Here is a 27,846-nt window from a genome sequence, read left to right on the forward strand (position 1 = left end):
AGGTAACACCGTTTAAAGCCTTAGAGCAGTTCATTCACAGCTTTAAGGTTACCCCGTCTAAAGCTTTAGAGCGGTTCATTCAAAGTTTAAGGTTACACCGTTTGAAGCCTTAGAGCAGTTAATTATTTAAAGTTTTAAGGTTACACCGTTTAAAGCCTTTAAGTTGTTTACATGATGCTTTTAAGTAATACCGTTCAATGCCTTACAGTGCTCCACAAAAAGCTTAAATGAAGCACCGTCTAAAGCCGTACAGCTGTTCATTCAACTCTTTACAGTTACAACGTCTAAAACCTTAGAGCATTTCATTCAAAGCTTTAAGGTAACACCTTCTAAAGCCGTAGAGCAGTTCATTTAAAGCTATAAGGTTACACCGCATAAAGCCTTACAGCAGTAAATTGTAAGCTTTAATGTAACACCGTCTAAAGCCTTAGTGCAGTTAATTATTTAAAGTTTTAAGGTTACACTGTTTAAAGCCTTTAAGTTGATTACATAACGCTTTTAAGTAACACCGTTCAATGCCTTATAGTAGTTCACATAAAGACGCTTTAATGAAGCACTGTCAAAAGCCCCTCGGTAGTTCACGAACAGCTTTAATACAGCACATTTCACAGTATCGAGCCCCAGTATGTCTGCACATTTTTCCATCCTGTCACATTTGGCACCAAACGGGGAACCGTGGCTGTCCGTGCACTTAATGGGGCGCCCAACGGGGGCCCATGGTTGGACGTGTACTTAATGGGGCGCCCAACGGAGGATCATGGTTGACCGTGTACTTAATTGGGTGCCTAACGGAGCACCATGGCTGAACGTGTACTTAATGGGGCGCCCGAAGATGGACCATGGCTGAATGTGTACTTACTAGGCGCCCAACGGGGGACCATGGCTAAACTTGTACTTAATTGGGCGCCCAACGGAGCGCTATGGCTAAACGTGTACTTGATTGGGCGCCCAACGTGGGACAATGGCTGGTCTTGTACTTAATTGGGTGCCCAACGGGGAACCGTGGCTTAACGTGTTCTTAATGGGACTCCCAACGGAGCGTTAATGGAGCGTCCAACCCAACTTGGGACCGTGGCTGAACAAGTTCTTAATGAGTGTCCAACGGGGGACCTTGACTGAACGTGTTTTAATGGAGGGTCCAACGGGGGACCTATGCTAAACGTGTTCTTAATGGAGCGCATAAAGGGGGACAGTGACTGAACGTGTTCTTAATGGATGTTCAACGGGGGACAGTGGTTGAACGTGTTTTAAATGAGCGTCCAACGGGAGACAGTGACTGAACGTGTGTAATTGAGCGTCCAATGTGGGACCTATGCTAAACGTGTTCTGAATGGAGCGTCCAACTGGGGACAATGGTTGAACGTGTTCTTAATGGAGCGTCCAACTGGGGACAATGCTTGAACGTGTTTTGAATGGAGCGTCCAACGCGGGACAGTGGTTGAACGTGTTTGAATCGAGCGTTCAACGTGGGACCTTTGCTAAACGTGTTCTGAATGGAGCGCCTAACGGGAGACCTTTATTTAACGTGTTCTGAATGGAGCGTCCAACTGGGGACAATGGCTGAACGTGTTTTAATGGAACGTCCAAAGCGGCACCTTTGCTAAACGTGTTCTTAATGGAGGGTCCAACTGGGGACAATGACTGAACGTTTTCTTAATGGGACTTCCCACGGGGATGAATGTTTTTCTTTCTTCAATTTTAGTATATAGCTCTAAATAAACACATGTCAAGAACAATTAACACCCAACGTTACAATTCGATATCATTTTGGATCTGACCGATACCGTTTCACCATTTAAATTAACGGATACCTTCGACAGTTTTCGCTAACAACGATGTCCTCGAAAAACAACAATGCTAAAATATGCCAAAACACTTCGCCTACTTTCCATCGAAAACAACCTTGGATGTATATGAACGGTTTACAATCTCAGAATCTTCACATTTTACTACAAGTGAATCGCGTTTTTATTTCAAATTAACACGAATTACTGCTACTAATGAATGTGAACACTTCCGAGGCCATCTTCTACGCAATGATCGCCCTAGACAAGCGGTATAGATCTCAGCCAACTTGAGTGAGATAAGCTGGATTTCGGCTATGCGCTCTACTTAAATGTATTTTATTCTCTCCTCAAGGTATACTTTAATATCATTTCAATTATTCAAGTTGAATGGTAGTTTAAAATATGAAGAAAACCTTCAAAATGAAAGATAATTTACCATCTTTAACCGAACTCGTATTTAACGAGCGGCGGTAAGCGCACGGGCGGTCACATGAGCCCTCAGATTCGACACAGGACTAAGGCAGGGAGGTTGGGCGTAAAAATGACTCAGATCTGTTCATTTTCATACATTCTATTCACAATTTAAGTCATGAATTTATTCAATTGTCAATAATTATGTATCAAATGTTTACCTATAAATATGAAACTACATGTAAATGTGTCTCTATCACGCCTAGATAAAGTGTAATCTTCAGACTGTCAGTTTGAATTAATCTAGCTGAGTGTCGAAAACTGATAACCAGCGATACAGTGTCTTAAAATAAAGCAAAACTCTTAAGTAAAATGATATCTAACTCTTTCAAATTATCAACAAAGTAAATTCACTTATCAGGAACCATAACAACTTTTAAATTTGAAAACCTATCGTAAAACAATATGGAAAGTCCATAGGGAAACCACAAACTTACTCCGTGTGTGTATACCACGTGATAAATTGTGTCATAAAGTCTACGGAAGGCAATATTTTGATTTGAAAGAAGATTTTAAACAAAGTTAACTTTACTATTTCTTTACCATTTTAAATGAAATATAGCGCAGTCTTTGCCGCTTAAGGAGCCTTGCCTTAGTTCGGTCTTTTACAAGAGTTTGATTGAGAGTTTAGTTTCTTAAAACCTTTTCATAATACGGCCGTCTTACGGAGCACTGTCAAAACATTATTTTGGAAACAGGTTTGTCGAAGTGTTTGATGAAACTAATGACCTTATCAAATTTCGGTAATAAAACAAATGCGGGGTTCTTTAAGCGGCATAGACTGCCTTTTATTTCATAATAAATTGTGTAGTTAAAGAAAACTTATCTTTAATTTAAGTCTTCATTTTAAGCAACATGTTGCCGTCCGACGTCGCATTTATGACGTAATTTATCACTTGGTATACACACACTGTAATTAACAAAACATATGAATATTAAAATGGTGAAGATATCGTCAAAGGACAGATATCTTGCATAAATTGATCGAGTCTTTTATTAAATAAACGGTAAAACCCGCACATATCAGGGGTGCGTTTCAGATAGATTTTACGATCTGCCATTATCGTAAATTTACGATCGTAATAACGACCAACTTAACGATAATCATAAAGGCGTTTCAGAAACGTCTCGTAAACTCTCCGGTCGTACGTAAAAAATAACGATAAAGCACAGCGTTAAAGCGAGTGACCCAGTCTGAAGTGAAATGACGTTACGTCACTTTGACCTGATGAGCGCACCTGTCTTTTTTAATAATAATAATAATAATTATACCGATAATCTCTTGAAGTGAATCAATTAATGAAACTCTCCTTTTTATAATGATTGACACAAATGATACAAACTCGTGATCTCCATTCTGATTACCCATCTGCTATTTATGTTACAATTGTATCTTAAGTACATCGTCATCCGGGATTTTTTGTGATGGAGGCAGTGGCGGGTTTCGACGCTCATTTTAATATTTGTGTAATTATTATGAAAATTGGACAACAACAAATTACGTTTTTTTTCAGGCTGGTGATTTTACTTTAAATTCGTCTTTGATAAGTGAAATATTATAGTATGCGTAATATGAATGTTGTGTAAAGTAAATGCAAACGTGCAGCATGGTGCTGATGATGATAGTCACGATGATGCGACGACAACGGCAATGATGATTTAATAATAATAATGTGACAACGACACTATAATGATGATGCGATGACAACGATATTGATAATGCGACGACGACGACTTAGATGATGATAATAATAATGATGATGCAACGACGGCAATGATACTAATTATGATGTGACGATGACGACAATGATCATGACGAGATGATGATGCGTAGATGTTGCTGATGATTGATGATGTGGATGACGATGAAGGTGTGAAGTTGGTGGTGTCTGTGGTTGTGGTAGGTGCGGTGGATAATGATGAGGATGATGATGACTGATTCCGATCATCAACAACCGGCCTTAGTTCAGATAACGAGTAAAGTTCATACGCACCAAAACTGTTATGTTAAGAGTTATTGTATTGGGAAACAGTTCGAAAATACATTGACTGGTTGGATTTTTTGTATGAAGACAATTCATAAATCCATCTTTATTGTGTCAATCGTTGTAATAACAGTTAAATAAACAGTATTTCAGATTCATTCAAAATACATGATAAAATCTACATTTGCAGACATGCTTCAAATACACAAAATTACTAAAAGAAATACAGCTATTTTACAAGTTCGTCTCATCAAAACACATTCAACAAAAAGTATCTTAACTGGTGCAGATTGTCAAAGTGTTTAAATGTTCAGAGTTTCATGCAAACATTATCTATTATCTATTTCAATCATGTTATGATATACACTGGAGTATATACTTTATGTAGCATTCTGTGTTTATACATGAGCCAGTCAAAGTAAAAAATAAATGTATTCAGAAATATCGAAAGATTCACTTAAATTCTATAAAAAGATAGTATGAATGTTTACATGATCAGCCATTGTAGTGTGTGTTTTCTATATATTAATAAGTTTGAATAAATGTATCATTAAGATAAGCCTTATATAATTCACAAACATGTACAACTGGATATACACAGTTGAATTTGTATAATATACATATATATATATATATATATTTGAAAAATCTAATGCTAATCGCTTTTAAATGCAAAGTCAAACTTAAAATAAATATAAGAAATTTCATTTCAAATAATGAAGGTTACACAAATGCCTCACTGCCTATTTAACAGTTAAAAGTCTTATGTTGTGTTGTGTTGGGATATGCAATTAATTTCAGATTCTGTGTCAATATATCTGTAATTATCTGCTTGGTCTGGTATCTCCAGTGTATGTAGGTATAAAATTCTGTTCTGACAAAAGTCTCCTAAAACACACTGGAAACCTTTAAGGTGAGTATCTAGAAGACTGACTGTGAGCATATTCTAGATGTTTGAAACCTTGTGATTTCTCAGTGTCCTGAAAAAGACAAAAAGTTACAAAATATTGTTTAATACAGCACAATATAATACTTTTTTGATAACGCCCTTTAATGGTTAAACTACAAGTAACACATAATTTACATTCCCATATTTCAACTGAAATTGTTTGAATATTTTATGAAAATTATTGTCTTTTAAAAAAATAAGTAGGGTTTTTAAGAAAACATGAAAAACACCATTCTGGTCACATTTTATTTCTTGTTTAATGTTCATATAAGTTAAATAACAAGTATATTGAACCAGTTAACTGCTCAAAGTAAGATGCCCAACATTGTAACAAATTAATATAAAATTCATCTTATTGTATTATTCATAACATTGGTTAATATCCTATTGCATTTTTCATTTCCTACCTACTTTTACATTTCCCTCCATTGCCAGCTTGAAGCATTCCTGATAGTTTTCTATCACCAGCCTGAAATAATTAACTAAAACAAATATTTAACAAGTAAACAAACACTAAAAAATGAAAACATAGCATATCAATAAGCATCTGTACATAGCCTGTGCATTAACTGCAGATACATAATATGGTTTTAAGTTTAAGTTTCTTACATAAGTCCTTATGACAATGTGTTCATATGTTGAATATACCTCCATTATTATTCATAAAACCAACATTACAATTTAATTCCCTTTTCCATACCATTATTAAACAGAGGTCAACTGAAGAGCACAGCATTTTCCACCAAGACCATGACACTTCTGTTGGCAATTTTCATTTCAGTTTTTATTGTACACTTGGCATAAATGGTATGACTGAAAAGGACAAGATTTAACCTTTGTCAGTTGAAAACTCACAAAGTGTACATAATACTACAAAGTTCTACATAAACCATAGGATACCTTACTAAAACAAGTTTCAATTACAAGTAAAGGTGAACTTAAATGATTACATAGTCACCTGAAAGAGTCCATGGTATTAAAGTATCCAATAATCAACTTGTTTGTTGTGACAGTGTTGTTTACATTACTGTACAGTATATTTACATATTTAGCATCAGTTGTAGATGTGTAAAAATAAGAAGAAGAATTATGTTATATCATGACATGATAAAATGGTAACACTGTTTAATAATTCACTGACTACATGCCACAAATGCCGGTAATATTACAACAAAATATGTACAGGCATTTATTCATCCGAATTAAAAACCATCCGAAATAGAGGAATGTTTAACATGACATATTAAAAAGCAATGAAACCAAATCAAATTCTACATCATATTCCATGTTTTAGATGTACACAATATCAGCACATTACATAGATATAACAAAAAGCTTACATCTTCTACAGTTAAAATCCTTTTTTGACAGAACGACGGAAATAGAACATGTTCATACTGTTTTCAGCTATTTTTAGACATAGTTTGAAAATTCCACACCAGCGAACATGCTATACGCAATATTAAACTCTCAAATGTTGATAAAAAGTAAAAGTATACTTTGATATGGAGAAAATCTTCATCCGCCATCTTGATCGTTAAGTTAACGAGTGCCTCTTACCGGTCGTAGGTTTACGAGCAAAATTAACGATAAAGCAGGTGCACGTTGTGTCTCTGAAACGGTGCCGATCGGTAATTTTGGTCGTACTACCAAAATCAGCTAACGATCGCCTTAACGATCGTCTCTGAAACGCACCCCTTGTATGTTAATATGTCGTTACTTCATTTAAGGAATGAATTGCGGTGTTGATGTCAATATCGGGGATATGAACGCAATTGGGCTGGTCAAAGTACGCGTGGAGTTCTTCGGACTACACACATTTTGACCAGCCCAATTGCGTTCATTCCCCGATAATGACATCAACCCCGCAATTATTTCCTTATATAAACACCAATAGTTCATTATTTCATTTAAGAATTGTTAAAAAGGGGACCTGCTGACACATTACAAACAATAACAAGATCAATAGTTTTCATGTATATTGTTATGCGATGAATTGCGATCCGAACATATCCGAATATGTTGCGTTCATCGATTGATAAACGCAATTGCCGAAAGGCAGTTCATTTAAGGAAAGGAAGTTGAGGTGTAAATATTTGGTTATTAAATCAGTTAAAGTACAGAGCTAGACCATTTTAATGAACCAATAGGTTGATAATTATGGAACATTCAAATGACACAATGTTTTTCAAAACAAGCCAACAATATAAACTTTGCCATATTTTATTCCGAAAATAGGCGCATATCCCATTGATTTGTGTACAGCAAAATAAAAGGAACATGATTAAAGTAATAAATAGCTAGCTGAAAATATTTTTTTTCAAATTAAATGAAGTATCAATGTAAAGCATAATTATTATAAGTTAAATCGGGACAAAAACTCATTAACTTATAGCAGGAGATGAACGGAAAATATCGTAACATGTACGCAACAACCGGCATGCAAGCTGATTTCCGGTATGTTTTTTTGGTAGAACCCGTTACGTATGTATCACGTTATATATTCATGGTCATGTGATTTGAATGGTGGCAGTGATTACTGTACCACAAGGGAAGTAACAATTTGATTTGTTTTGTCCAAGGTTTCTATGGAAAATGACCGAAGTGTTCCGAATGTTTTAAAATATAAAAACAATAAGTTATGTAATACAGTTTTTAATTTTATTTTGATTTAAATTGTGTATTATTTCACGCTAAAAAAATGAAAAATAAATAGAAGATAAACTGACGTATTAATTTGGTCAGTTTACAGTTGTATTATACAACAGTTTGATTGCCACGCCATTTATTATAAAAGAACAATGTTTGAATATTGGCGATCGGTACGGTGAATGTTTTTGTTACTTCTGAAAACATTATAACAAGAAAGTGCAACAGAAAGTTAAAGCAAGCAAAATGTTCGTGCACAATTACCGGTGTAAATTGAATTTTGACAATAATGCATTGGGTTACAGAATAATAGTATGTGCAAGAGTATTGTTTAACTCAACATTCATTCAATGATTATATAATTATTATAATGATAAAAAAATGCTAGCGGTAATGTTTCCTATGACAAGGTTAAAGATATACGAACTACCGATCCCATTTGTTACTGCAGGTAATAGGAAACACAGGTGTTATTTTTGTTGGCCTTAGTGACAGTTTAATTGCTTTAATCAGAAAAATACACGTGTATTATAGTTGTAGAATATTTATATACAGTCGAACCTCGTTATGTCGACTTTTTCGGGACCTAGTGGAAAAAGTCGAGATAACGAAAAGTCGACTCATCCGAATTACAAAAAATATATCCAATCCCAACACGTTTCAGTTGGATTGTACGATGTTTACATCCACAATTGAACGGTCTTGTTAAATATTTTCGTCATGAAAACAGCAAACTTATTCTTGAAAAATAAAGTGAAACAAAAGAAGAATTATTTGTGTCAAATTTATTTCTATTACATTTATGGATCACATAAAACACATATAAAGCCACAATTGCATACATTTGTACATTGTAAGATTTTATACCGGGTCCTTCTCTGAATTGGTCGACCAGAGCAGTGGAACTAACATTTGATATTTTGAAGTTATTCTTTCTGTTCCCATTAAGGATTGATATCTAATCAATAAAATGTTCATGTTTTATACAATACCAAAGAGCTTGAGCAATAAATGTCTCTTTAATTAAATACATAAACAAACAACTTTAATTATTCGCACTTACCAATTACATTTTTGTATCCCCCAATTATGACAGTTTGTTATATTGACACGCAAGGTATTTTGCGACATGCCGCAAACCGTCATGAATATTTTCACACCTACGTCTCGATCTACAGTTCGACATAAAGAACATGTGTGAAATACGAACACTGGGACTGAAAAACGAGGTCGACATAGCGAAAAAGTCGAGATAAAAAAATCGACATTAACAGATTTATTTTATAAAGAATAAGAAGGAATAAATTCGGGACCGGAAAAAAAGTAGACATAATCGGAAAGTCGACTTATCCGACGTCAACATAGCGAGGTTCGACTGTATTTTAACAAATGTTTTTCAATTATTATGAAACTTTTTACATATTAAATATCAGTCGAGCTTTTAAATGCTTATCAATATAATCCAGTCACCTGACCTATTACGTTGGCGGGAGATAAGTTGTTTATCTTACGTCCTTGTTGGAAGTGAAAGGCAGGGAGAGGACGTTTATAAGTTGTAACCCTATATGTTACAGGACTATGGCATCGAAGTTTGAATCCTCCATTCAGAGGAGCTGTGATTTCATCCATGATTTCGCCTGTTCCGCTTGTGAAGAAGATGGATTGAACACGGAAGCTCAATATTTCTGTAATCAGTGCATGAAACATTACTGCGATAATTGTGTTACAAAACATAATGGCTTATACAAGAGACACACGGTACTCGACCGGAAGGACGTGAAGAAATGGGCAGCAGCACCAGGGACGGTGGACGTCCTTGAGAGATGCAAGAGGCACCCCGGGGAGGCGCTCAAGCTGGTCTGTGGTGAACATGACCAGCTGTGTTGCCATGTGTGCATTTCAATTGATCATAGGTATGTTTCAAAGACGGTTTAAGTTAAAATAACACAATCACAGTATTTAAACTGATCAAAAAATAGTTTAAGCATGCTTCACATTGTCTCCGGTTTATACAATCACAACAAAATTGTATATTACATATGTGTATTATTAGACTGTGCTAAATTTTTATCCGTCAACACTGTCAACAAAGCCTTGCTAATGCACCAGTCAATTGTAACCACGCCCCCTCCAGGTTCGGGGGGGTATACCGGGGATAGCCGGGGAAATGGGCCGTGTTTTTACTTTCCAGGTGGCCCCGCAGTGCCGGGTGTCTGTGGTGGTTTTGTCTTCACGCCAACTATAGCGGGAAATTGGACTTAGCTTTGGTCCCTTGGGTGCGGGGGCATTTGGCGGTGGGGGGGGGGGGGGGGGGGGTTACCAGCAGATTGTCCTCGCAGGGCGGAAAATTTTCCGGGGCTTGGCTGAACCGAAAGTCAAAATCCCCGCTATTCCCCGGACCTGGGGGCGTGGTTACAAATGACTGGTGCATAACTATAACACATTTGTTTACTCGTTCATTATATATCACCTGCAGATCGGGTAGGGAGGGTGTCGAACTCACCCCCTCTGAAATCCTCTATGTTTTCTTTTTATTTTATTATAGTTGAACTACTAAAATACCAACAAAGTGCACCATTTGGACTAAAATTGTCATTTCTTTTATTTATTTATTTTTTTTTTTTTTTTTTGTGGGGATCATTTGACCCCCAACTCCCTGCCCCCCCCCCCCCTTCCCAGCACTTCCAACTAAATAGATTTCGCTTTTGAGGGAGATGGGAAAGTAAAAAGGTTACGCCCCTAAGTAGCGCCCCATCTAACGTCGAATCCTGGATCCGCCCCTGTATACATATATAGACTCGTTATTCGTGTCAGATCTTATATTATGAGACCTTTATTCAAATGGAGAAATATTGAGAAACACTTTAGTACTCTCTATTAACTCACGATGATTTGGGCAAAATTTCTAGCTGTGCGGTTTGACTAGATGAATATGTCGTGCACGTACATAAAATGACACTGTAAATAGCATATTAATGCGTAATAATTATGTTCCAACGCATTCGGAAATCCTCGGCCATTTTCCATCAAAAACAATCTCGGGAAGTATATTGACGGTTTACAATGACCGAATTCTTAACATTAAAGTAATTTGCAAGTAGAACGCGTAGTATTTCAATTCAGCAGTTAAACTGTTGGGAATCTTAATTGTCTTTACAATAATATGCTTCACTGACAATTAAAAAAACTTAGTGATTCAAAATACACGCTAAACACAACGATTCATTTTTACTATTATTTATTTTTTACGATCTACTCCTACTGATGTACCGACATACATCCGAGGTTGTTTTCGATGGAAAATGGCCGAGGAGTTCCAAATGGTTCTAATGCTCTTTATTATTTCTCAGATAGTCAAGGGACATAACTCGACACATTCTAAGAGTTATGAGCTTTACTACAAATACTGCCACTGTTGTTCGGCGACTAATGGTATAATGAATTTAAACTCTATGCGACTTATGGTATACAGAATTTGAACTGTATGCGACTTATGGTATACTGAATTTGAACTGTATGCGACTTATGGTATACTGAATTTGAACTGTATGCGACTTATGGTATACTGAATTTGAACTGTATGCGACTTATGGTATACAGAATTTGAACTGTATGCGACTTATGGTATACAGAATTTGAACTGTATGCGACTTATGGTATACTGAATATAAACTCTATGCGACTTATAGAATACTGAATACAAACTGTATGACGTTAAATGAATGAATTCGCAAAACATCGTCATAACAAGAAATCTAAGTTATTTTTTAACCAAGCCTTTCTTCTAAGAAATGTTATTATAAATACTAAGACTTAGACTATAAAGTAATTTATGCTATTAGCCTCCCAACATTCCTATACATGTACCATTTACCTTTCAATTTAGATATTAATCATCTAGTATTTTTTAAACATATGCTATGCTTTTATTTGTCTTTACTTGTCTTTATTGTTTTTTACTTTTAATATGCCATATTTCATTGTGTCTGTCTGTCTGTCTGTATCGCTGTCTGTATGGCATTCTATATGGCTGTCTGTATGGCCGTCTGTCCGTCTGTCTTTCTGTCTGTCTCTTTGTCGGTGTGTTTGTCTGTGTGTTTGTCTGTGTGTCTCTCTGTCTGTCTGCCTGCCTGCCTGTCTGTGTGTTTGTTTGTGTGTCTCTCTGTCTGTATGCCTGCCTGCCTGTCTGTGTGTTTGTCTGTCTCGGCCTGTCTGTTTGCCTGTGTATTTGTCTCTCTGTTTGTCTGTCTGTGTGTTTGTCTTTGTGTCTCTCTGTCTGTGTCTCGGTCTGTCTGTTTGCCTGTGTGTCTCTCGGTCTGTGTCTCGGTCTGTCTGTTTGTCTGTCCGTATGTATGTCTGTCTGTCTGTTTGTCTGTGTGTTTGTCTGTGTGTTTGTCTGTGTGTCTCGGTCTGTCTGTATCTCGGTCTGTCTGTTTGCCTGTGTATTTGTATGTGTGTTTGTCTGTGTGTCTCGGTCTGTCTGTTTGTCTGTCTGTATGTCTGTCTGTCTGTTTGCCTGTGTGTTTCCCTGTGTGTTTGTCTGTGTGTTTGTCTGTGTGTCTCGGTTTGTCTGTGTCTCGGTCTGTGTGTTTGCCTGTGTGTTTGCCAGTGTATTTGTTTGTGTGTTTGTCTGTGTCTCTGTCTGTCTGTCTGTCTGTTTGTCTGTCTGTATGTATGTCTGTCTGTCTGTTTGCCTGTGTATTTGTCTGTGTGATTGTCTGTATGTCTCTCGGTCTGTCTGTTTGTGTGTCTTTCTGTCTGTTTGTGTGTCTTAATGTATGTCTGTCTGTATGTATGTCTGTCTGTCTGTGAGTATGTCTGACTGTGTGTCCTTCTGTCTGTGTGTGTCTGTGTGTGTGTCGCACGTGCGTGCGTGCGCGTGTGTGTGTTTCTGTGTGTGTTAGTTTGTGAGTGCGTGCGTGCGTGTCTGTGTGTGTCTGTCTGTGTGTTTTTGCCTGTGTGTGTCTGTTTGTGTGTCTGTCTGTGTGTGTGTGTGCGTTTGTGTCTGCGTGCGTGCGTGCGTGCGTGTCTGTCTGTGTGTCTGTCTGTGGGTCTGTCTGTCAGTGAGCGTCTGTAAGTGTGTGTGTCTGTCTGTGTGTATTTATGTGTGTGTGTGTATCTGTATGTATGTGTGTGCGTTTGTGTGCGTGCGCGCGCGCGCGCGCGTGTGTGTGTGTGTGTGTGTGTGTGTGTGTCTGTCTGTCTGTCTGATTGTTACAGACAGTAATGCATTAAGGTTGTAAGACCCTAATGGGCATCATTTCAATCTATGATCAGCTTGATATTATCTTAATGTGTATCATTTACGCTAAAAAATGGAACAACGATGTTTTAAAGCAAAATCAACAGGTTCTGGAAGAGGACGACGAAGACGACAACGAAATATAAGTATTTAAATTTATGTGACTTTAGAAGAATGTTATAAACAAGCGTCTTCATAAAACAAACATATGTGTTTCCTTCTTTCGTTGCAGACACTGTTCATCAATACAGCACATTCCAGACGTTGCAAAGGACATCCGCAAAGATCCCGGGTTTCGACAACTACCTCAACAGGTTGCTGTTCTTAGGAAGCAGATAGAAGATATGAAAAACGACCGAAAGAAAAATAGTTCCTCATTGAGGAAGACTCGAACAGCCATTGTTGATGAAATCCAAGCAATTCGTAAAAAGATCAACGACATTCTTGACAAGATGGAGAAAACAACCGTTCAAGAATTAGACCGTCTGGTAGCTGATCAGGACATGTCCATTAAGAAAGATATGGAATCCTGCACACAGATGCACGATGAATTAAAGAACATCATAGATGACATACAAAGCATAGACTCATCAGGCGAACCACCCCTTTATATTGGTTTCAGAAAATGTGAAGAAAAAATCAAACAAGCAAAAGAAATTCTGCAAAACATGTCAAGTGTTGTCAAATACGATTTAACTTTTCGTAAGCATAATGGAATAGAAGATAATTTGTCTTCGATGAAGACATTTGGAGAGTTAAATGAATGCAATGTTTTTGGTAAACAACCACTGATATCGCTATTCCCCCGAGATCATGTATTCGGTATCAAAGGTTACAAGGAGTACAACGTGAAGATGAGTTCAGACAAAGATAAATGTGATATTCTAGGGATATGTGAACTGCCTGGTGGAGAGATTGTTATTACAGACTTCACCAACATGAAAGTGAAACTCCTGGACCAGGAGTACAGGGTTGTCGACCACTGTGATGTTCCCAAATATCCATTTGACGTGTGCCACATTGGTTGGAATGAGGTTGTCGTTTGTGTTAACAATAACGACGGTATATGTGAACTTCATTTCATTAACATTGCAAAAGGTAAACTTGTGACTACGAGAAAATTAAGTTTATCCCATAGATGTTACGGGGCAGCTCAGCACGGGAACAACCTTTACATTTCATCAAACACCGCGCTGTACGTCTATACGATGACGGGGAAGCTGGTTAAGAAGCTGTATGAGGACAAGTCCGGTGATAACACGGTGATGAGAATTGCCATCTGTAACGACGGGAAGACTATCTACATCACAAACTTCTCAAACAATCAACTTATCACCCTGGACAACAACGGCAACAAGCTGGCCACATTCACTGATCCTGACTTGGTGGCACCTGACGGAGTACACTCGACAACTGCTGGACACGTGTTCGTCTGCTGCTTTAACTCCAACACAGTGCTGCAGGTTGACCAGGACGGGAAGACGAAGTTGGCCACACAGGCAAGGAAACAAGACGGAGTGCACCACCCTCAAGTTTTGTTCTTCAGCAGCCGTACATCCTCTCTGGTTGTCGCCGGAGAGAAAGACACGCTCCTCGTCCTTAATGTGCGATAAATAATAGATCCAATTACAAGTAGCCAAAAGACAATTATTATAACTGATTGTTTTTTTACTTTAACCTTTTCTCGTAAGTATTAGCACGGATGAAAAATGTATATAATACAAGAATCATATTTGCTAAAACATACATATACCTATATATATTTTACGTATTTTATTTGCTTTTAGCTACATAGTTATAATGTTTATCGTGCACATGTTATTCAACTTAATGACTGTTTATTGTATAATGTTTTTCAAATATAGTTTATATGTTGTGTGTATGTATATATATGATTTATTCTTTATTTAATTTTGAAATAAAATATATAATACGGCCCGTTTGTCCATGTGCCTTTAAAAAGCTTCACTACTTTTACTACAACTACAAGAGAGCCAGTTATATGTTAACTATTTTCACTGGACACCTAGATGAAAATAGGTGCATTAATTATGCAGAGTTTCTTTAAAGTAAAAACAATAACAACATATACCATGATTATAGTTGGTTTTGTTTTCAATTAAAGGCACACAATAAAGATGGATTCAAAAAACATTTTGTTTTTATATTAAATGTAAAATTATGTTAAACTCATTAGACAGTATGATCAAAACATTAACAAACATAATGCCACCCGTTTTAGTAAAAAAATAACATATTTTTAATTAACAGCTACGTGGCCATTAAAACGCGCAAAAAAGTATTTACACAAATTATATTTATTGTTTGTTTTATTAATTATTATCAAATGAATTTAACATAATACTGCATTTATAAAATAATAATATTGCACCAACGTGTTCAGAGTTTGTTTACAATCCGTATATCCTCCCCGTAAACGTTACAGGGTCCGTATTTCCATAGCTTACACGTTGCATGCACGGGGTCCGTATATCCATAGCTTACACGTTGCATGCATGGGGTCCGTATTTCCATAGCTTACACGTTGCATGCATGGGGTCCGTATTTCCATATCTTACACGTTGCATGCATGGGGTCCGTATATCCATAGCTTACACGTTGCATGCATGGGGTCCGTACTTCCATAGCTTTACACGTTGCATGCATTGGGTCCGTATTTCCATAGCTTACACGTTGCATGCACGGGGTCCGTATTTCCATAGCTTACAAGTAGCATGTACGGGGTCCGTATTTCCATAGCTTACACGTAGCATGCACGGGGTCCGTATTTCCATAGCTAACACGTTGCATGCATGGGGTCCGTCTCCCCATAGCTTACACGTTGCATGCACGGGGTCCGTCTCCCCATAGCTGACACGTTGCATGCACGGGGTCCGTCTTCCCATAGCTTACACGTTGATGCACGGGGTCCGTATTTCCATAGCTTACACGTTGATGCACGGGGTCCGTATTTCCATAGCTTACACGTTGATGGACGGGGTCCGTCTTCCCATAGCTTACACGTTGCATGCACGGGGTCACTTTATCCATCCCGTACATGCTACGTGTATGGGGTCCGTATATCCATCGTGTGCACGTTGTATGTATGGAGTCTGTTCTTCTGTCCCGAGCATGCCAGGATACGGCTTCCGTACATCCATATGTATGTTTATATATTATTTTTTGGCCAAAAAATTAACGGTTAAAATATGTTCTTCTGCAGAAGTGTTTAATTATTTAAGAAATTAATAACTCCAAATTTTAAAAGTTCGGGGTGTGGATGTACAGAAGTCCGAACACGTGGTGCTCCGTATACGTATTCGTGTACGGGTACCGTACACGTTTAGTGTACGGGTCCAGCCACGCCCGTATATTCAAGATGTACGGGACCGTTCATTCCCATTTATTCAACTACTTTCCGCAGTTAAAAACAAACTTTAATTTGAAAATTGTAAATTAAAAAAAAGGTTTAATTTCAAAGTAAACTGACTTAATTTGCGAACATTTAGAGTAAACATTAAATTGTGTATAAACAGTTTTAACTTTGTCATACATGCATGAGAAAATGGTTGAGGGGTCTTCATCAATGGAATAGAGGATAACTGTTTGTTTCAGTGTAAGATCGTAATATATTTCACCGATTGAGCTCAAAAACTATATATTATTCACGCATGACGAAGCCTCGAGTGAAATATCTACTCTGGGTGATCACAGAGTATATTGCTATCTTACTTGAAACAAACAATTTTTATTTTATTAAATGCCTAACATTGAAGTTAGAAGTCATTTAATTACTCTTTTTTAGAAAAAAATACGCCAATGTGTATGCTCACGTAACGTCATTTCGGAAATGACGTCGTTGCCCTAAGCCCTGTGCGCGCTGACGTTTGATTTGGAACTGAAAGCGGGCAAAAATTTCAAAACAGTGAAAAATATCCATTTGATATTTCGACTGTTTCAAACAGTGAATTATACATTGTTTTCACTGATTAATCTCTTAAAACCACCGGAAAGCATATAATTAATACATATACAGTAAGCATTAGGATATTATGGACCATGGTCAAACAAAAGTGTAGAGGATAAAAAAATCATCATTTTCTGAAAGTGCACCATGAGCTTTCGGTCTTGTGACGTCACAACATTGACGTCACGTGCAAGTTAGTGTTGACCAGGCTCATCTGGTAGGAAGCGGTTTGTTAGTTCACGAACGAGCGAATCGTTCACGTGCACGGGTTGTCTGCTGAAGTAATGTAAAATGCGTCATGTATCCGTGCTTCGTCTTCGCAAATGCGCGGTCTAAAAAAAATAGAAAAGAAACATATATCAAATAAGCAAAGATGGCATGAAGCACTCGTTCACCTATCAAAGGCGTACCTGAAACCAGGCGCAATGCTGCCTTATACGCGAGTACGCGGCTGAATCCACATGATTCTGACAAAAATATTAAGAACAAATCAGCCAAAGTTACAGTATGCGTACTTGATTCCATAATCCTGTCCATTATTAACTGTCCATTTTCCAGTACTAAATAATGCACATCAGAACGCCAATAATGCACCAGATTGGACCATTGTTTTCATTTTTTTCCGATGGGTCATGCCCCCGGAATCCCATAGCACAATTATGAATCCACATTAATAGAGGGCTAGCTACGCCCCTGGAAGCATGTTGAATTGTATGCCCCTATAACTTGAGAGACACATTGAAGTGCGAACATCTTTCATTAGTACTAAAGAATACAGTAATCAAAAAATCATTTTCAAGCATTCTGGTCGCCATAAATCAACTAAACTAACATAAACTTTAACCAGTTAAGGCGACTATAATTTAATTGCTAGGTATTCATCCCCGCCAGTTTCCTTTTTTTCCGCAACCCCTTAAATTGTATTGACGCAAATAAAGATGTTGAATTAGGACCTGTTTTCGTATCGACTCGTCCATTATGCAATATGAATAAACACATACTTAACGGTGAAACAGTCATCGAAGAAAATAAAATGTCAACCCTCCTCCGCCCACCCCAATTTAAAATTAAAATTTGGATGAAAATCTAACAGCTAATATATATATACTCACGTTATCATGAGTAAAACAATTATTTGCTAATCAAAATTGTTCCAGACACCAAATAAGATTTGTTATTGGTAGCAAATTTCACATTGTAAGATATATAGATTGAGTCTGGCTCGTTCGTTCGTCTTTGCTATATAGGTAGTATCTGTAACGTAGAGGCACGTCAGGTCGGAAGGACATGCGAACGTTTACTGTATGACGCTGGATCGCCGCACTGACCTCGCTATACATAGTCCTCTCTCTAAATCGGATCCGATTGTTAGAGTACTGAAAATATATTAAATTCAAATTAAATAACATTGGCCTAGAATAGCATTGATTCATTTGTTGTCAATTTATAGCTGTATACGTTTTAACATCTTCGTGTACCTGCAACAACACCAAAGACAAATAAACTGCTTTCAGTGTAAATTGTTATAAGCAACGGGAGGGCGGGTGGGAACATACACCAGTTGAATGCTACCAATAAACCTTGAGTGACGAATACGCCCCGCACAATCCTTATATACTGAACCTAAAACTCGTGCACGGAAAATACACGAGAATAATATTTCCGCTAACAAGAACCGGTTTCTAGCGCAAACAACTAAAATAAGAAACAATCTAGAACCGCGAATAATTTCATTTGGATTTCACGGACACTTTTTGAGTTTCATTCAAGATGTCTTCATACAATATTTCAGATATACACTCCGTTAGTCTTCGATATTTGTTTTTAATGTCGGGAATTAAGCACTTACCGTTTTGGAGTAACGTAGATTGAGTTGTACGTTCTTTCGTACTGGGGTATGCCTAGGGGCACCCCTGCCTACATACAACCAGTTAACACGACCCTGATTGGCATTTAACCATTCAATTGACCAATTAAAGGATACTTCGTCAATAAAATAGCACATGTGGCGGATCCATGGTCTAGTGTAACACACTTGACTGTCAATCTAGGGGTCACAGGTTCGACTCCCCACCGGAACACTAAAATACTAATCATATCTCTGGAAGGACGTTAAATGAGAGTCCCGTGTGACAGTGCTATTAACTGGTGCACGTTAAAGAACCAGGGTAGCTCTTACCAGGGTAACATTATGTATGTGCACTATGCTCCAACCACCTAAAATGACTAACAATCTTGTCGGAGCCCTCGCCGAATGTGTCTTGCGCAAGTGCGCGTATAAATAAATCTATAAACGAGATATATAAGCAAACAAACACACCAAAAAATAGCATCGAGTCAACAAGAACATAATTATCATCTATGATAATAAAGGGATAAAATATTTTCGGCGTTATCTTTACGTCATATGATAAACTGTTTCCGGTTTGTCGTGTATATGATAATTCAACTGGGCAGGTCACGTGAGGCATACTAATAGAAGCAAAAAATAACAATAACAATCTTAGTGTTTGGCGCGAATGTCCATACCAGGTAAGTCGTTTACATTTGTATACATGTAATACTTATATAGTTTAGTTCAAATCGACACCAGTGTAAAAGGCATTAAATCACGCTCGACATATGGTTTAAACATATTTTATTATCGAAAGAAACATACAAAGTATGTAAGGTCGTATTTACAATATCAAAATATAGGATTTCTAAATTGCTCGACATGTTATTTGTATAATGAAAGTTGTCAAACATTGTCACAATTTCCATTCTTTGATCTTATAGAACTCATTAAAGTCTGGGAATATTTTGAGTTATGAGAAACGTCGGACATTTGTTAAAGTTAAACGCAGGGAGGTTCAAGGATTTGATGTTGGAGGTGGCGTAACTTAGGGGCGTAACCATTTGACTTGCGCGCCTTTCTCAGAAACAAAATTCAAAATTAATTTTCTTAAAATGTTGAACAGGGGGGGGGGGAGGAATTTCCCAAGACAATTTTAACAATTTATATTCTAAAATGGTGCATTTTGGGCGTATTTCTTTACTCTTTTGCTCGTATATTGAAATAAAAAGTAAACTTTGGCGATGAAAGCGGAATAGGGGGATGTTTAAAGGGCCAAACTCGCTCTTCTTGGTATACGTAAAAGGTTTATACCATTCTAAGGAAATATTTTATAAACCATACAGTCGAAACCCGTTGGCTCGATTTCGCTTGGCTTGATTTCATCGTGAGCTCGAACTGGACGTTGAGGACCGATCTTGTTTTACTCTTTGTAAGGATGCGCGCTTGGCTTTAGTGGGGTTCAAACCCACGCCGATAAAGGCAAGAAAAAGGGAGAATACAGCCGCTAAGTCCTCACGGCCACCGGGACGTTAACAATTGATGAGGATATGTCGACATCTTAACGATACATTGATAACATCACGTGATAATGTCAATCAACCAACACCACAGCCGTAATTGATATTTAATCGCGCCACTAACGCAAATGACAATTGTGGTCTTCAAAGACGATATTTGAGTAATATCAACATTTGCTGAAGGGTTCTAGCTTTTGACATTTTTGTTTTAACACTCGTTATGATTTGCCACACTTTATTTCGTAATGAAAACAAGTGCCTTTAAAACAGGTGTTTGGCCTTTAGGTCTTATTATATTATATTCATACTGAATTGTGAGATGTCTTTATAACAGGTATTGAAAAACATCTTTGCTTATAAATGATTTATATTTAATGACTTTCAGACATATCGATTCTAATAAGCCTGTCTTCTTCCAAGACGTGACTCAAACACTAATATGTTTTTCTTCCAAACAATGTGTTAAAAGTCATGGGAAATTTAGCGTCACATTCTATACAGGGCTGTCGATGCATTTAGTTTTGAGAAAAGATGTAAAGATATGTTTTGAATATATAATGACATTAAACGAATATCGGAAAGATGTGGCTTGTTGATGTGAGTTACGTGTATTGATTTGTTTCATAAACAACGATTTATTACTTTGTACGGCGAAGCCTCGAGTGATCCCAGGGTATATTGCTATCTTTCTATCAACGATTTTTTTTAAATTTATTAAATGCATAAACATAGAGATGTCATTTAATTAAACATTTCTTTTAGAAAAACACGCCAATTTGTATGCACACGGAACGTCATTTCGGAAATGGCGTCGTTGCCCTAGCCCTGTGCGCGTTGACGTTCAATTTGAAACTGAAGGCGGGCTAAAATTTCAATACAGTGAAAAATATACATTTGATATTTGATATTTCGACTGTTTCAAACTGACAAGTATACATGTACTGCGAAGTCGGAACTGACCGCATGTATGTACTGCCAACACGTAACTGACCGCATACAAGTACTGCCAACACGGAACTGACCGCATACAAGTACTGCCAACACGTAACTGACCGCATGCATATACTGCCGACACGGAACTGACCGCATGCATATACTGCCAACACGGAACTGACCGCATGCATATACTGCCAACAAGGAACTGACCGCATGCATATATATTTCCAATACGGGACTGACCGCATGCATATACTACCAACACGGGACTGACCGCATGCATATACTGCCAACACGGAACTGACCGCATGCATATACTTCCAACACGGAACTGACCGCATGCATATACTGCCAACACGGAACTGACCGCATGCATATACTACCAACACGGAACTGACCGCATGCATATACTGCCAACACGGAACTGACCGCATGCATATACTGCCAACACGGAACTGTCACATGCATCTATTGCCAAGCAAAACGATAAGCTTGCACTCACAATTCCTGCCCCTTTTTGCATTCACATTAAAGGCATTTGATGGCGGGCTTTTCCATCAATTAAAGAATTCTTTTATTTTAAGAGTTTCACACATAATTTAATGGTGAAATGTACGTGCTGTCCAAAATACTATTCATAAGTTAAAAATGTCAGTTTTAACAATCTAATCTTCGCACAAACGAAATTGCATGTACCAGCCAAATGCATACAACTCTGATATGATGTCCACAGATTATCATTCGGTTGTTTGCATATTTAAATGATTTGGTTTGATATCAATTAACTTATCAATACACATGTCGAGCTACCGTTTGTCCAAACAATAGATTGAACCAGTTAAATACAATTGGCTACAAATTTATATCACATGTTCTTTCTCAATATCTACATCATTGACCGTTTAAAACCTTAGAGCAGTAAATTGTAAGCTTCAATGTAACACCATCTATAGCCTAAGGGCAGTCAATTGTAAGCTTCAAGGTAACACCATCTATGGAGTTAGGGCAGCAAACCGTAAGCGTCCTGGTAACACCATCAAAAGCCTTAGAGCAGTAAATTGTAAGCTTCCAGGTAACACCATCTATAGCCTTAGAGCAGCAAACAGTAAGCTTCAAGGTAACACCATATATAGCCTTAGAGCAGCAAACAGTAAGCTTCAAGGTAACACCATATATAGCCTTAGGGCAGCAAACTGTAAGCTTCAAGGTAACACCATCAAAAGCCTTAGGGCAGTAAATTGTAAGCTTCCAGGTAACACCATCTATAGCCTAAGAGCAGCAAACAGTAAGCTTCAAGGTAACACCATCAAAAGCCTTAGCGCAGTAAATTGTAAGCTTCCAGGTAACACCATCTATAGCCTTAGAGCAGCAAACAGTAAGCTTCAAGGTAACACCATATATAGCCTTAGGGCAGCAAACTGTAAGCTTCAAGGTAACACCATCAAAAGCCTTAGGGCAGTAAATTGTAAGCTTCCAGGTAACACCATCTATAGCCTAAGAGCAGCAAACAGTAAGCTTCCTGGTAACACCATCAAAAGCCATAGAGCAGTAAATTGTAAGCTTTAAGGTAACACCATCTACAGTCTTAGGGCAGTAAATTGTAAGCTTCAAGGTAACATCATCTATAGCCTTAGGGCAGTAAATTGTAAGCTTTAAGGTAACACCATCTATAGCCTTAGAGTAGCAAACTGTAAGCTTTAAGGTAACACCATCTATAGCCTTAGGGCAGCAAACTGTAAGCTTTAAGGTAACACCATCTAAAGCCTTAGGGCAGCAAACTGTAAGCTTTAAGGTAACACCATCTACAGTCTTAGGGCAGCAAACTGTAAGCTTCGAGGTAACACCATCAAAAGCCATAGAGCAGTAAATTGTAAGCTTTAAGGTAACACCATCAAAAGACTTAGGGCAGTAAATTGTAAGCTTTAAGGTAACACCATCAAAAGCCTTAGAGCAGTAAATTGTAAGCTTTACCATCTATAGCCTAAGGGCAGTAAATTGTAAGCTTTAAGATAACACCATCTATAGCCTTAGGGCAGTAAATTGAAAGCTTTAAGGTAACACCATCAAAAGCCATAGAACAGTAAATTGTAAGCTTTAAGGTAACACCATATAAAGCCTTAGGGCAGTAAATAGTAAGCTTTAAGGTAACACCATCAAAAGCCTTAGGGCAGTAAATTGTAAGCTTTAAGGTAACATCATCAAAAGCCTTAGAGCAGTAAATTGTAAGCTTTAAGGTAACACCATCTATAGCCTAAGGGCAGTAAATTGTAAGCTTTAAGGTAACACCATCTATAACCTTAGGACAGTAAATTGTAAGCTTTAAGGTAACACCATCAAAAGCCATAGAGCAGTAAATTGTAAGCTTTAAGGTAACACTATCTAAAGCCTTAGGACAGTAAATTGTAAGCTTTAAGGTAACAACATCAAAAGCCTTAGGGCAGTAAATTGTAAGCTCTAAGGTAACACCATCTAAAGCCTTAGAGCAGTAAATTGTAGGCTTTAAGGTAACACCATCAAAAGCCTTAGGGCAGTATTTTGTAAGCTTTAAGGTAACAACATATATAGCCTTAGAGCAGCAAACTGTAAGCTTCAAGGTAACACCATATATAGGCTTAGGGCAGCAAACATTAAGCTTTAAGGTAACACCATCTATAGCCTTAGGGCAGTAAATTGTAGGCTTTAAGGTAACACCATCTAAAGCCTTAGAGCAGTAAATTGTAAGCTTAAAGGTAACACCATCTATAGCCTTAGAGCAGCAATCTGTAAGCTTAAGGTAACACCATCTAAAGCCTAAGAGCAGTAAATTGTAGGCTTTAAGGTAGCACCATCAAAAGCCTTAGGGCAGTAATTTGTAAGCTTTAAGGTAACAACATATATAGCCTTAGAGCAGCAAACTGTAAGCTTCAAGGTAACACCATATATAGGCTTAGGGCAGCAAACATTAAGCTTTAAGGTAACACCATCTATAGCCTTAGGGCAGTAAATTGTAAGCTTAAAGGTAACACCATATAAAGCCTTAGAGCAGTACATTGTAAGCTTTAAGGTAACACCATCTATAGCCTTAGGGCAGTAAATTGTAAGCTTTAAGGTAACACCATCTAAAGCCTTAGAGCAGTAAATTGTAAGCTTAAAGGTAACACCATCAAAAGCCTTAGAGCAGTAAATTGTAAGCTTAAAGGTAACACCATCAAAACCCTTAGGGCAGTAAATTGTAAGCTTTAAGGTAACACCATCAAAAGCCTAAGGGCAGTAATTTGTAAGCTTCAAGGAAACAAAATCTATAGCCTAAGAGCAGCAAATTGTAAGCTTCAAGGTAACACCATCTATAGCCTTAGGGCAGCAAACTGTAAGCTTTAAGGTAACACCATATATAGGCTTAGGGCAGCAAACTTAAAGCTTTAAGGTAACACCGTATATATCCTTAGGGAAGTAAATTGTAAGCTTTAAGGTAACACCATCTATAGGCTTAGGGCACCAAACTGTAAGCTTTAAGGCAACACCATCTAAAGCCTTAGAGCAGTAAATTGTAAGCTTAGAGCATCAAACTGTAAGCTTTAAGGTAACACCATCTATAGGCTTAGGTGAGCAAACTGTAAACTTGAAGGTAACACCATCTATAGCCTTAGGGCAGTAAATTGTAAGCTTCAAGGTAACACCATCAAAAGCCTTAGGGCAGCAAACTGTAAGCTTTAAGGTAACACCATCTAAAGATTTAGAGCGGTACATTGTAAGCTTTAAGGTAACACCATTTAAAGCCTTAGGGCAGTAATTTGTAAGCTTAAAGGTAACAACATCTATAGCCTTATAGCAGCAAACTGTAAGCTTTAATGTAACATCATCTATAGCCTTAGGGCAGTAAATTGTAGGCTTTGGGGTAACACCATCTATAGCTTTAGAGCAGAAAATTCTAGGCTTCGAGGTAACATCATCTATAGCCTTAGAGCAGTAAATTGTAAGCTTTAAGGTTACACCATCTATAGCCTTAGAGCAGTAAATTGTAAGCTTTAAGGTAACACCATCTATAGGCTAAGGGCTGCAAACAGTAAGCTTTAAGGTAACATCATCTATAGGCTTAGGGCAATAAATTGTAAGCTTTAAGGTTACACCATCTATAGCCTTAGGGCTGTAAATTGTAAGCTTCAAGGTAACACCATATAAAGCCTTAGGGCAGTACATTGTTAGCTTTAAGGTAACACCATCTAAAGCCTAAGAGCAACAAACTGTAAGCTTTAAGGCAACATCATCTATAGCCTTAGAGCAGTAAATTGTAAGCTTCAAGATAACATCATCTATAGCCTTAGGGCAGTAAATTGTAAGATTTTAGGTAACACCATCGATAGCCTTAGAGCAGTACATTGTAAGCTTCAAGGTAACATCATCTATAGCCTTAGAGCAGCAAACTGTAAGCTTAAAGGTGACACCATCTAAAGCCTTAGAGCAGCAAATTGTAAGCTTTAAGGTAACACCATGAAAAGCCTTAGGGCAGTAAATTGTACGCTTTAAGGTAACACCATCAAAAGCCTTAGGGCAATTAATTGTAAGCTTCAAGGTAACACCATATAAAGCCTTAGAGCAGTACATTGTTAGCTTTAAGGTAACACCATCTATAGCTTTAGGGCAGTAAATTGTAAGCTTTAAGGTAACACCATCTGAAGCCTTAAAGCAGTAAATTATAAGCTTTAAGGTAACACCATCTAAAGCCATAGAGCAGTAAACTGTAGGCTTTAAGGTAACACCATCTAAAGCCTTAGGGCAGTTAATTGTAAGCTTTAAGGTAACACCATCTAAAGCCGTAGGGCAGTACATTGTAAGCTTTAAGGTAACACCATCTAAAGCCTTAGAGCAGTAAATTGTAAGCTTTAAGGTAACACAATCAAAAGCCTTAGGGCAGTAAATTGTAAGCTTTAACGTAACACCATCTAAAGCCTTAGAGCAGTAAATTGTAAGCTTTAAGGTAACACCATCTAAAGCCATAGAGCAGTAAATTGTAAGCTTAAAGATAACACCATCTATAGCCTTAGAACAGCAAACTGTAAGCTTTAATGTAACATCATCTATAGCCTTAGGGCAGTAAATTGTAGGCTTCGAGGTAACACCATCTATAGCTATACAGCAGAAAATTGTAGGCTTCGAGGTAACACCATCTATAGCCTTAGAGCAGCAAACTGTAAGCTTTAAGGTAACACCATCTATAGCCTTAGGGCAGTAAATTGTAGGCATCGAGGTTACACCATCTATAGCATTAGAGCAGCAAACTGTAAGCTTTAAGGTAACACCATCTATAGCCTTCGGGCAGTTAATTATAAGCTTCAAGGTAACACCATCTATAGCCTTAGAGCAGTAAATTGTAAGATTCAAGGTAACACCATCAAAAGCCTTGGGGCAGTAAATTGTAAGCTCCAAGGTAACACCATCTAAAGCCTTAGAGCAGTATATTGTAAGCTTTAAGGTAACACCATCTATGACTTTAGGGCTGTACATTGTAAGCTTTAAGGTAACACCATCTATAGCCTTAGGGCAGTAAATTGTAAGCTTTAAGGTAACACCATCAAAAGCCTTAGGGCAGTAAATTGTAAGCTTTAAGGTTACACCATCTAAAGCCTTAGAGCAGTAAATTGTAAGCTTTAAGGTAACACCATCAAAAGCCTTAGGGCAGTAAATTGTAAGCTTTAAGGTAACACCATCTAAAGCCTTAGAGCAGTAAATTGTAAGGTTTAAGGTAACACCATCTCAAGCCATAGAGCAGTCAATTGTAAGTTTAAAGATAACACCATCTAGAGCTTTAGAGCAGCAAACTGTAAGCTTTAAGGTAACACCATCTATAGCCTTAGGGCAGTAAATTGTAGGCTTCGAGGTAACACCATCTATAGCCTTAGAGCAGCAAACTGTAAGCTTTAAGGTAACATCATCTATAGCCTTAGGGCAGTAAATTGTAAGCTTTAAGGTAACACCATCTATAGCCTTAGGGCAGTAAATTGTAAGCTTTAAGGTAACACCATCTATAGCCTTAGAGCAGTAAATTGTAAGCTTAAAGGTAACACCATCTATAGCCTTAGAGCAGCAATCTGTAAGCTTTAATGTAACATCATCTATAGCCTTAGGGCAGTAAATTGTAAGCTTTAAGGTAACACCATCTATAGCCTTAGGGCAGTCGATTGTAAGCTTTAAGGTAACACCATCTAAAGCCTTAGAGCAGTAAATTGTAAGCTTTAAGGTAACACCATCTAAAGCCATAGAGCTGTAAATTGTAAGCTTAAAGATAACACCATCTATAGCCTTAGAGCAGCAAACTGTAATCTTTAATGTAACATCATCTATAGCCTTAGGGCAGTATATTGTAAGCTTCAAGAACATCATCTATAGCCTTAGAGCAGTAAATTGTAAGATTCAAGGTAACATCATGTATAGCCTTAGGGCAGTAAATTGTACGCTTTAAGGTAACACCATCAAAAGCCTTAGGGCAGTAAATTGTACGCTTTAAGGTAACACCATCAAAGGCCTTAGGG

At 37.6% G+C, this 27,846-nt stretch overlaps 1 protein-coding gene across 1 annotated transcript; it reads left to right on the forward strand.

Moving 5' to 3' along the window:
• Nucleotides 1–9,419: 9,419 nt before the first annotated feature.
• On the forward strand, nucleotides 9,420–14,696 carry LOC128216225 (uncharacterized). The gene is made up of 2 exons (XM_052922796.1): nucleotides 9,420–9,754; nucleotides 13,316–14,696. The coding sequence occupies exons 1-2, from the start codon at nucleotides 9,420–9,422 to the stop codon at nucleotides 14,694–14,696; spliced, it is 1,716 nt and encodes a 571-aa protein (XP_052778756.1).
• Nucleotides 14,697–27,846: the final 13,150 nt, after the last annotated feature.

Source organism: Mya arenaria, chromosome 14 (assembly GCF_026914265.1).
Source record: "Mya arenaria isolate MELC-2E11 chromosome 14, ASM2691426v1".
NCBI classification, from domain to species: domain Eukaryota; kingdom Metazoa; phylum Mollusca; class Bivalvia; order Myida; family Myidae; genus Mya; species Mya arenaria.

What these genes read in the sequence shown, in the direction of transcription:
- LOC128216225 (XM_052922796.1), top strand. Translation starts at nt 9,420, where the DNA reads ATGGCATCGAAGTTTGAATCCTCCATTCAGAGGAGCTGTGATTTCATC. An exon ending in TGCATTTCAATTGATCATAG is followed by an intron (nt 9,755 to 13,315) that starts GTATGTTTCAAA and finishes CTTTCGTTGCAG; the next exon opens with ACACTGTTCATCAATACAGC.